The 11,546-nt window shown below is 47.6% G+C and overlaps 1 protein-coding gene across 4 annotated transcripts in view; it reads left to right on the forward strand.

Moving 5' to 3' along the window:
- vps13c (vacuolar protein sorting 13 homolog C) overlaps positions 1–11,493 on the forward strand; it is a 34,239-nt gene extending 22,746 nt beyond the window's left edge. For all 4 annotated transcript variants that reach the window (XM_058088360.1, XM_058088362.1, XM_058088361.1 and 1 more), the window contains 26 exons: positions 10–307; positions 529–918; positions 2,579–2,683; positions 2,890–3,045; positions 3,117–3,242; positions 3,328–3,461; positions 3,540–3,666; positions 3,729–3,964; positions 4,814–4,958; positions 5,037–5,177; positions 5,269–5,350; positions 5,424–5,493; positions 5,559–5,670; positions 5,741–5,854; positions 5,978–6,108; positions 6,180–6,261; positions 6,342–6,455; positions 6,548–6,623; positions 6,703–6,866; positions 6,947–6,992; positions 7,069–7,192; positions 9,239–9,353; positions 9,925–10,016; positions 10,083–10,206; positions 10,271–10,354; positions 10,434–11,493. In XM_058088360.1, coding sequence (XP_057944343.1) covers positions 10–307; positions 529–918; positions 2,579–2,683; positions 2,890–3,045; positions 3,117–3,242; positions 3,328–3,461; positions 3,540–3,666; positions 3,729–3,964; positions 4,814–4,958; positions 5,037–5,177; positions 5,269–5,350; positions 5,424–5,493; positions 5,559–5,670; positions 5,741–5,854; positions 5,978–6,108; positions 6,180–6,261; positions 6,342–6,455; positions 6,548–6,623; positions 6,703–6,866; positions 6,947–6,992; positions 7,069–7,192; positions 9,239–9,353; positions 9,925–10,016; positions 10,083–10,206; positions 10,271–10,354; positions 10,434–10,535 — 3,490 coding nt within the window. In that variant the 3' untranslated portion in view covers positions 10,536–11,493. The remainder of the gene's footprint in view (positions 1–9; positions 308–528; positions 919–2,578; positions 2,684–2,889; positions 3,046–3,116; positions 3,243–3,327; positions 3,462–3,539; positions 3,667–3,728; positions 3,965–4,813; positions 4,959–5,036; positions 5,178–5,268; positions 5,351–5,423; positions 5,494–5,558; positions 5,671–5,740; positions 5,855–5,977; positions 6,109–6,179; positions 6,262–6,341; positions 6,456–6,547; positions 6,624–6,702; positions 6,867–6,946; positions 6,993–7,068; positions 7,193–9,238; positions 9,354–9,924; positions 10,017–10,082; positions 10,207–10,270; positions 10,355–10,433) is intronic.
- The last annotated feature ends 53 nt before the right edge of the window (positions 11,494–11,546 follow it).

An 11,546-nucleotide genomic window follows, 5' to 3' on the forward strand; every position in this document is an offset into this window, starting at 1 on the left:
GCCCTGCAGGTGCCAGCTGTATGTGCGTCCAGCGGGTGACCTGGACCGCCAGTACGGGCTGTCCTCTACGTGCGTGGCATGGAAGGAGGAAGTGCACCGTAGCTCAGATGTGCGCGCGCTGCTGCAGTGCCCTGCGGCCGACAGCGGCATGCTGCCACTCATGGTCAGCACCCTGGCCACACCTGACGTCCTGCGCCACATCGCCAATCACGGGGAGGAGGACTGGGACCCCGCCTACGTCATCCACCTCCACCCGGTGGCTACCCTGCGAAACCTGCTGCCGTACACGGTCCGCTACATGATGGAGGTACCAGGATTTTTGAAAATGTTGAGGCGTCCAAAAATGTGTATTATTAGTTTTTATTTTAATTACATTAATTAAAAAAAATAATAATTTAATTTTAAATTAATTAGCTAATTAATTAATAATCACATAGAAAAACATTTGGATTCACCTTTTTTGCAGAATGGTGCAGCCCTACCTTGTGTTCATAACGAAACTTTATAAACGGAATCTTTCCTCACCAGAGTTCCGCCGATTCCTACGAGCTCGCGGAGGGCAGCACGTCGGACCTCCTGAACGCTCGCGTGGCCGGCGAGATCATGTCACTGGTCCTGATGCGGTACCAGGGCCACGACTGGCACGGGCACATCCGCGTGGAACAAAGCATGCCAGAGTTTTTCGCCGTGTGCCTCACGTGCGACAAAGACAGCAACATGGCGGTGGACGTGAGTGTGCACGTGTCACGCACACCGAGCCGCCTGCTGCTGTCCCTCTTCAGTCCGTTCTGGATCATCAACAAGACGTCTCGGGTTCTGCAGTACCGAGCGGATGACATCTTGGTCAAACACCCTGCCGACTTCCGGGACATTATCCTGTTCTCATTCAGGAGGAAGAACCTTCTCAGCAAGAACAAGGTGAGACGCTCCATGACTGCTCGGGGACGCCTGGATAAGATAAGATAAGATAAGATAAGATATGCCTTTATTCGTCCCTCAGTGGGGAAATTTGCATTGCACAGCAGCAAGAGTACAGAAACAGTTAAGCAGTACAAAATACACAATATCAAAAAATAAACAATATAAACAACCCAAGTATTAACAAATCAACTATTTTACCCAGAGTTATATACAAATACAGTTTGCATTGATAATATGAAATGAGATGAAATATATGAGATCTTGCTAGTGAGTTAATATGAGGCATTATAGAAATACTTCACTTAGAACTTAATATATTGCGCTTGGAGCCTTAATATTGAACGCGGAATGCAAGTGCTGCACAGATGTACATAGATTCGAACCACTAGCACAGGGGTCGGGAACCTTTTTGGCTACAAGAGCCATGAAGACCAGATATTTTAAAATGTGTATCTGTGAGAGCCATATACATTTTTTCAAACATTGAATGCAATAAAATGTGTGCATTTTTATGTAAGACCAACAGTTTTAGATATAATGGGCTCTAATTACGTAGACCAGGCACACTACCCCACGCCAATGGGGTGTGGCCAGCACACTTTCGTGAGCAGCGCAGTGTCTAATAATAAATCAAATACTTGCTGCCATTAATGCAACTTCTGCTGCTGCATAGTTTTGCACCATACTCCGTACACATATTTCATTCTTTTGGCCATCTTCACCAGAAGGCTTGGTTCTGCAGCTTTAGCTAGGTGACTAAAGGAGGAAAGTTTACATTTACATGTTTTTTTGACATCTCAATGACCGAGGTAGACTACAGCATTACCCAGTAATAATCAAGTTTTGGTGTTTGACCTGGAAAATATCATCAGGAAAGATGGATATGGTTGGCCGTATTGCAGTAGAAAATAAATGGACGGATTAAAATGCATAAGAAAGTTGTTGATTTTGAATATTATTTTTAACAGTCATTTCCGTGATGTTTACTTTAAAATGTTAGCAAAAATACATTTTTATTGTGGTAAGAAATGCTTGAGAGCCAAATGCAGTCATCAAAAGAGCCCTACCTGGCTACCGAGCCATAGGTTCCCTACCTCTGCACTAGCATTTATTTGCGCCCTTCTGCACCTAATTTGGCACTAATCCTAATAAAATCGTTTTTTACTGAAACTTATCTGGGCTACACGGTGGCGTGTGGTTAGCGCGCAGACCTCACAGCTTGGAAACCGGGGGTTCAATTCCACCCTTGGCCATCTTTGTGTGGAGTTTGCATGTTCTCCCCGTGCATGCGGGTACTCCGGTTTCCTCCCACATTCCAAAAACATGCTAGGACTCCAAATTGTCCATAGGTATGAATGTGAGTGTGAATGGTTGTTTGTCTATATGTGCCCTGGGATTGGCTGGCCACCAGTCCAGGGTGTTTTTCATTGGACAGTAGAGGAGCTGCACGGAGGCCTCACAGCTAGGAGACCTGAATTCGATCTCACCATCTCTGTGTGGGTTTTCTCCAAGTACTCGGTTTCCTCCCACATTCCAAAAACCAAAACCAAAATACCTCTTGAGTGTTAAGTTGGTGTGTGATGAGTCACATTCGCCACCAGTCAGCGGTAGAAAATGAATGAATGAAACGTATCTGTTGTTTGTGTTGACTTTTCAGCTGCAGTTGTGCGTCTCCACCAGCTCATGGTCCGATGGATTCTCTCTGGACACGGTTGGAAGTTATGGCTGTGTCCGCTGTCCGGCCAACAACATGGACTTCCTGGTAATAACACGCCTCTTCCTCCAGGCTCATTCACAGTTATGCAATATCTGGAACACTTTATCCAAAATGGTGGACGTCATGGTCACTGATACTGGTATAAGTTTTGCGTACCAGTCCAACCTGGCGATGGTTGATTGCTGATGAAGAGTTGTGTCCCAATACTTCTGTCGGCGTAGTTTAGATTGACACTTGTTCGCTTGACCCAGGTGGGCGTGAGCATCCAGATGAGTACCTTTAACCTGAGCAAGATCGTTACCATGAGTCCCTTCTACACCCTGGTCAACAAGTCGTCCTACGAGCTGGAGGTGGGAGAGGTCACCAGCCCGACGACCGCCAGGTGGCACTACATCTCCTCCACCGAGGTGAGAGGATCTGGTCTGCGTGTCATGGGGCATGTGAGGCGTGCTGAGACTTTGCGGCCTCGCTGTTGCAGTGCCTCCCTCTGTGGCCCGATAGGAGCACAGGGAAGCTGTGTGTGCGTGTGGTTGGATCCGAGTCCGCCTCCAAGTTCTTCTTCTTTAATCGGCAAGACAACGGCACGCTGTTGAGCCTGGACATGGTGGGCATCTCCTTTTGGACAGGTCACATGGCAGATAGTTGTGAGCTCATCTTGATGGCCAAACGTTTTGTGGATGCACGTGCAGTGTGGCGGCATCATCGTGGATGTCAACATCTCCGACCACTCCACGGTCATCAGCTTCAGCGATTACTACGAAGGAGCGGCGCCCGCCCTGCTGGTCAACCACACGCCATGGGTCAACCTCAGCTACAGACAGAGGTCAGAGGTCAGATACAGGTCCCACTCAGACCGCCTTGTGTCCTCTTGCTCAGACGTCCGTCTCCGCATGTCTCTCAGTGGTTCTAGTGCCGTCCATGAGCTGAAACCCGGCGAGGCTCGCCATTTTGCCTGGGATGACCCTGCGGGGCTTCGAACGCTCAGCTGGAGCTGCATGGAGCATTCTGGAGACACGAACCTTCTAAAGGTCCGACACCCTCAACATCAACGAGACGAGTGATGGCTTGACAACTTCATGTTTTGTCTCAGGACGAGGTGGGTCAGTTCTCCTACGACAGCCTGTCGCAGATCCACTGGGTGTCCTTCTTAGATGGACGCCAGCGGGTGCTGCTCTTCACCGAAGACGTCGCCGTGGTGACCAAAGCTCGACAAGCAGAAGAACTGGAGCAGTTCCAACAGGAAGTCAAGGTGTCTCTCCAAAATCTTGGTCTGTCTCTGGTCAACAATGCCAGCCGACAGGAGGTCGCCTACATCGGCATTCCCAGGTGTGTGTGTGTGTTACAGTGCGTTACAGTTAAGGTGTGTTACAGTTCATGTTTGTGTGTGTGTTACAGTTAAGGTGTCTTACAGTTCATGTTTGTGTGTGTGTTACAGTTAAGGTGTGTTACGGTTCATGATTGTGTGTGTGTTACAGTTAAGGTGTGTTACGGTTCATGTTTGTGTGTGTGTTACCGTTAAGGTGTGTTACGGTTCATGTTTGTGGGTGTGGGTGTTACAATTAATGTGTGTTACAGTCCATGTTTGTGGGTGTGTGTGTTACAGTTACGGTGTTTTACAGTTCATGTGTGTGTGTTACAGTTACGGTGTGTTACAGTTCATGTTTGTGTGTGTGTGTTACAATTACGGTGTGTTACAGTTCATGTTTGCGTGTGTGTCTTACAGTTCAGGTGTGTTACAGTTCATGTTTGTGTGTGTGTGTGTCTTACAGTTCAGGTGTGTTACAGTTCATGTTTGTGTGTCTTACAGTTCAGGTGTGTTACAGTTTAGGTGTGTTATAGTTCATGTTTGTGTGTGTTACAGTTAAGGTGTGTTACAGTTAAGGTGTGTTACAGTTCATGTTTGTGTGTGTGTGTGTCTTACAGTTCAGGTGTGTTACAGTTAAGGTGTGTTACAGTTCATGTTTGTGTGTCTTACAGTTCAGGTGTGTGTGTGTGTTACAGTTAAGGTGTGTTACAGTTCGTGTGTGTGTGTGTCTTACAGTTCAGGTGTGTGTGTGTGTGTGTGTTACAGTTAAGGTGTGTTACAGTTCGTGTGTGTGTGTGTCTTACAGTTCAGGTGTGTGTGTGTGTTACAGTTAAGGTGTGTTACAGTTCGTGTGTGTGTTTGTGTTACAGTTCAGGTGTGGTGTGGGAGATGAAGAGGAAGAACCGTTGGAAGGCGTTCAGTCAGAAGAACATCAACTTACTGGAGAAAGCCTACCAGGATCAACTGAGTGGGAAGTCGGAAGGTGGCTGGGTCAAAGTGGATGCTAACCTGGAGGTCAGAGGTCAACACTTTCACCGAGTTGTGTTGTGGGTGTCCGATGAGCTTAAAGCCAGTGATGTCATCGGTTGCTAGGTGAACCTCAGTGGAGCCATCATGATGATGCGACAGCCCTTTATCTGCCCGGTGAGGAGGAACTTCCTGGCTGGGATTCAGGTTGAGTTCAAACGGTCTCAGCACCAACGCAGCCTCAGGGCCCAACTCCACTGGCTGCAGGTCAACACACACACACACTCACACACACACACACACACACACACACACACACACACCATGTGTATGGTTGATTTACCCAGGTTGTGTTCAGGTGGACAACCAGCTTTCGGGCGCCATCTTCCCCATTGTCTTCCATCCGGTTCCTCCCCCAAAGTCCATTGCTTTGGATTCAGGTGGTCCACCCACAGCAAACACTTCCTGTTGTTGTGTCACTTTCTTGTTTAACTCCAAGCTCCGCCTCCACAGAGCCGAAGCCTTTCATCGACGTGTCCGTCATCACGCGCTTCAACCAGCACAGCAGCGTCATGCAGTTCAAGTGAGTGTGTTCAAGTGAGCGCTCATCTCCGGAATGATGCGTGCTAGCCTTGTGTCGCCACGTAGGTACTTCATGGCGCTGGTCCAGGAGATGGCGGTGAAGATCGACCAGGGCTTCCTGTCAGCCGTCTTGGCGCTGTTCACGCCTGCTGCTGACCCTCAGGCGGAAGGGCAGAAGGTAGCGCCGCATGGGCGGACGTGGAATGTCATGTGACTTGCTCACGCGTCACGTGACTGCTGTGTTTCAGACTCAGCTGATCAAAAAAGACGTGGAGCTGCTGCAGGCTGAACTGATGGAAAGTTCTCTGAGCGACACGTCAGGGCTCAACTTCTTTGAACACTTCCACATCTCCCCCATCAAGGTCCACACTCGCTCACGTATTATGTGTTTATGTGGATTATTTATGTTTAGAAATATTATTATGCATCATGTACCAAAGTCCGTGTTTCTCCTTCAAGTGTGTGCGTTTGCGTGTGTCCTTCAGCTCCACCTCAGTTTGTCTCTGGGGTCGAGTGGAGATGACTCGGCTCAGGATGCGGCCGCCGTTCAATCCCTCAACCTGCTCTTGAAAAGCATCGGCGCCACCCTGACGGATGTGGACGACCTCATCTTCAAGTGAGACTCCTTCCTGCTTCCTCGCATGGCCGCTCGGCCGCGCGTGCTGATGTGCGCTCTGCTCCTGACAGGCTGGCCTTCTTCGAGGTCAAGTACCAGTTTTACCGCAGGGAGAAGTTGATGTGGGCGGCAGTGCGGCACTACAGCGAGCAGGTCCTGGATCTGTTTCTCTTTACTTCCTGTCACATGTTGTCTGTTATTGTCTGATTGGTGCGTCATGTTGGTGCGTACAGTTCCTCAAGCAGATGTATGTTCTGGTTCTGGGTCTTGATGTTCTGGGAAACCCGTTTGGACTGATCCGAGGTCTGTCCGAGGGCGTGGAAGCCTTCTTTTACGAGCCTTTTCAGGTAAGACACACACACACACACACACACACACACACACACACACACACACTGGTAGCAGAGTGAGTCAGCCCGTCTTCACCATCTTTGTTCAGGGGGCGGTCCAAGGTCCTGAGGAGTTTGCTGAAGGTTTTGTGATTGGCGTCCGCAGCCTGCTGGGTCACACAGTTGGTGAGACGAAGGGAAAAATGGACTCTTCTTGATGTTTTGAGGTTGCATGAAGCTTTGGTGCGCTCCCGGTGTCCTGCAGGTGGCGCTGCAGGTGTGGTGTCCAGGATCACGGGCTCAGTGGGCAAAGGTCTGGCAGCCATCACCATGGACAAAGAGTACCAGCAGAAGCGACGCGAGGAGATGAATCGACCCCCAAAAGACTTTGGCGAGAGTCTGGCCAAAGGCGGGAAAGGCCTGCTGAAGGTCTGAATGAAGCAGTGCTTGCTCTAGTCTTGTTCTCCCACTCACGTGGTGTGTGTGTGTGTGTGTGTACGTGTGCGCAGGGTGTCGTGAGTGGAGTGACGGGCATCGTCACCAAACCCGTGGAGGGTATGCTGTACCTCCTGCTGTTTGACGTTAGCGCTGATGTTAGCTTCAGCTGAGCATGGCTGGGTTGTGGGTGCAGGGGCCAAGAAGGAAGGCACGGCTGGGTTCTTCAAAGGCATCGGGAAGGGTTTGGTCGGCGTGGTGGCCCGACCCACGGGCAGCATCGTGGACATGGCCAGCAGCACCTTCCAGGGCATCCAGAGGTAAAGGTCACATCACGTCACGATTCGGTGACAAATTGTTCTCATCTTTTGACTAATTTTCACATTTTCTCCTTTTTTTTTGTTCTCGTATGTTATTGAGCTCCAGTGTCACTTTTATTTTTTGCTGTGTGAGTATTGAACATGTTAAGATCATGCTTAACATGTGACCTCTGTGTATGTGGTCATCACATTGTGCAAGTCACTTTTGCCTTACATTCAACTTAGAACCTTGTTTATATTCCCATGAATAACAGTGACACTCTATGGCGTACAATGTAGTTATTTGAAAAGTTTTCATTTTTTACTCATTATCTGTGCTTACATTTGCCTTCTTTTGATGTTAAAGCACAAATATGTTGTTTTTAAATGTGCTCTATAAAGGAGGTAGAATTGGGTGGAATGGAAGTACAGTGGAACCCCCCCCCCCCCCTCCATTGCTTCGGCAGAGGACCAATGGTCCTTTCCTCATTAGCGGTCGCCAACTCATTCACTCTTTTCGCAACTAACGAAATGCACCCATTTAAATTGTTCACACATGGATGTCGACAAGGTACCGTGGATCCAAAAACAACCTACTAGCGGCAATTGTCCTTAAGTAAACGTGCGAGCAATGGCTGCCTTTGGCGAAGCCAACACCCGCGGATGTTGGCCGCCATTGTTGAGGTTCCACTGTATTACACTTTATTCTTATTCGGTATTCATTGTGGACATTAGCTGCAGCAGACTGATGGTAAGTTCCCCCTGAGAAATAAAATGTTGATATGTTAGAGTCACATGACATCACATGACATCACAGCAGCCCTAACCCTCCATTAGCCCCACCCCTTGCATACTGAGATGGTTGAACAAACCTGGAGAGTTGTGCATGTTGAGGCTGAAAGGAGAGCGCAAACATTACACAGGACTACAAATATGGCAGAAGATTGCAGACGTGACACAGAACTACAAACATAGCCCACAACTACAAATATGAGATTGCAGACAGGACTACAAACATGGCAGAGGACTACAAACGTAGCACAAAAGTACAAATATGACGAGATTGCAGACAGGACTACAAACATGGCAGAGGACTACAAACGTAGCACAAAAGTACAAATATGACGAGATTGCAGACAGGACTACAAACATGGCAGAGGACTACAAATGTAGCACATAACTACAAATATGGCGAGATTGCAGACAGGACTACAAACATGGCAGAGGACTACAAACGTAGCACAAAAGTACAAATATGACGAGATTGCAGACAGGACTACAAACATGGCAGAGGACTACAAACGTAGCACAAAAGTACAAATATGACGAGATTGCAGACAGGACTACAAACATGGCACAGAACTACAAATATGACGGGATTGCAGACTGGACTAGAAATATGGCAGAGGACTACAAACGTGATACAGCACTGCAAACGTAGCACAGGACTACAAATATGACCGAACTACAAGCATGGCACAGCACTGTAGCACATGGCAGAAAACTACAATTGTGATTTAGGACTACAAATACAGAACAGGACTGCACATAAGGCAGAGAACTACAAACATGGCACAGGACTACAAACGTGAAACATGACACGAGGCTATAAGCATGAGACACAGGACTACAAAAATGGCATCGAAGCGGTGCATGTAGTCCTTGGTGTGCCTTTGTGGCCTGCTGATTGGTGGATACGGTGCATGGGTGCGTGCATGTGTACTCTCCGTGGCCATTGGCTGACTGATCACATGGTTTGGCCGCCATGGCTTCCATTGAGCGGGAGGAGTCGATTCAAACACGCATTCTTTCATCTTTAATTGACTCACCCCAACTCGCTCTTCCTGATTGGTCATGTGACTCACACGCCTGTCTTTGACGTGACTGTTCCACGCTGTCGTGTAGAGGTCACATCAGGTGAGACGCTGCAGCACCGTGTGTACCCACAATGCACTGCTTCTTCTCAGCATGCCGACGCTTTTGTCACAAAGTTAGCATTTTTAGCCTTAATCACAGCTGTGTGTGTGTGTGTGTGTGTGTGTGTGTGTGTGTGTGTGTGTGTGGCAGAGTGGCAGAGTCCACGGAGGAAGTGACCAAGCTTCGTCCAGTCCGCCTGATCAGAGAGGACGGAATCATTCGACCTTATGATGTCACAGAGTCTCAAGGCTTTGACCTTTTCCAGGTGGGAACGCTTTGTTTGTCCTCCGTTTGTCCATCCCAACGTCCCCCGTCCTCCGGTGTTGACATCTGTCGTGCCGGCACGCGTGTGTAGAGAAAGGTTCTCCGTGTGGATGTTTGTTTTTTTTTTCCTTCTGGGAATTCCCAGGATTCTTCCACTTTCTGCATGGCGACCACCACTCCTCACCTCTTCTTCTTCTTCTTCTTCTTCTTCTTCTTCTGTGTGTTTGTCTGACATGCAGCCTGATGACGACTAAAGCTGGTTTGACTGCATCATCTTCAACTTTTTAAACTTAATCTCCCTATAATTTCATGTATAAATAATATAAATATTTATATATACAGTATATGTGTATGTCAATATTTTTGTAGCGGTGTAGCAACAGCTGGAGCGACCGCGTGTAATCTCAGCATGACCTGTGAGTGCGTTTAATAAAAGTACCCCAACTGATTCCCGCTTTCGGACACAACTTCCACAAGACATGTGACAGCACACATGGCCGCCTCATTGGACAAGAAAGTTAACTTGCAAGTGTGTGTGCACGTGTGTGCGCGCACGTGTGTGTGTGAGACAGCGCTCTGAGATCAAGCAGCTGGAAGGAGAAGTTTTCCGAGATCATTGTCCGTATCCCGGTCACAGGAAGACCAACATCATGGTCACCAACAGGTATACACAATCCATGCACCCACGACAACCGCTCCATTGTCATGTTGTCGTGGTCGGCTGTTGTAGGAGGGTCATGTGCGTCAAGGAGATCGACTTTGTGGGTCACTTCAACAAAGACTGGGAATGTTTGTTTGACAACTTCTACGCTCCTCCCACCGTCCGTGGAACGCAACTCAACATCTACTGCAAGGTTAAACACGACGCAGCGGATGAGTGTGAAAACGTCACGGCAAACCGCCATCTTGTTTTTTCAGGAGCAGCACAAGTTGAAGCTTCCCAAAAAAGACGTTCACGATTCCGTACGTAGCGTTCAGCTCAGAGACGCAACTACAGCACAGGTACTTTTTTTTTGTGTGTGTGTGTGTGTGTGTGTGTGCGTGGCCGGCGCCCTCATGTTGTTACCATGTTCACCCACAGAGGATGATGGCGGCCATAACCGATGCTCACGTGGCACATCAACAACGCCGCATGAGCAGACAGAAGTCACAACGCTTCCTGAAACCAACCAGCAAGCCCTGAGTCCTCTTCCTGTCTGCAGCCAGACTTCCTGTTTGCAAGTACACTTCCAGTCTGGAGGCACACTTCCTGTTTGTAGGCACACTTCCTGTCTGGAAGCACACTTACCATGTGCCAGTAAATTTCACGTTTGTAGACACGCTTCTTTTTACATGTGCGATTCCTGTCTGCAGGCATACGTACTGTTTGCAAATATACTTCCTGTCTGTAGGCACACTTCCTGTCTGTAAATGCACTTCCTGTTTGCAAGTATATTTTCAGTCTGAAGGCAAACTTTCTGTTGGCAAACACACTTCCTGTTTAGAAACACACTTCCTGTTTGCAAGTACACTACCTGCCTGTAGACATGCTTCCTGTTGGCAACTCATGCTTCCTGTCTGTTGGCACACTTCCTGTTTCGAGGCACATTTACCATTAGCAAGTATATTTCCTGTCTGTAGTCACACTTCCTGTTTGCAAGTGCGCTTCCTGAGTGTGATTGTTTTTGGGGTACGTGACTCCAGACAAGGAGCATGTCTTTCCGGTCTTTTGAAGTCCAGCGTTGCAAGTTTTTGTCCGGATGAAGGAGCTAAAAATGCAAAGCACGAAGCCACGGACACTTGACTTTTTGAAAGTTTTCTTTAGTTTTGATTGTTTTGATTGTTTTTTATGGGCTCAACGAGAGTTGAAATGTTTGAATGAATGTGGGAGAAAATATTGAAATATATTTGTATGATTTGATGAGCGGCTGAATAGCTGATGGATATTGGTAATAAGGTCACTTCCTGTTTGGGTGAAGCCCCGTCATTTTTTTTTTTTTTTTTTTTAATCAAATTGTGGCACTTGAGTGGAAGCTTGAAAAGTCCAAAGATGTAAAAAGTGTCTTTTTGTGACAAAGAAAATATTTGAGTTTTTTTGCACAGGCAAAAAAAAAAACTAACAAAAAAACAAAATCAATAAACTTTAAAATGTTTTTTGTGTACATATGAAAAGTTGTGTATTGTTTGTGTGTGTGACATCGGTTCCAAACGTGAC

The sequence above is a fragment of the Doryrhamphus excisus genome, chromosome 12, assembly GCF_030265055.1.
Source record: "Doryrhamphus excisus isolate RoL2022-K1 chromosome 12, RoL_Dexc_1.0, whole genome shotgun sequence".
NCBI lineage: Eukaryota > Metazoa > Chordata > Actinopteri > Syngnathiformes > Syngnathidae > Doryrhamphus > Doryrhamphus excisus.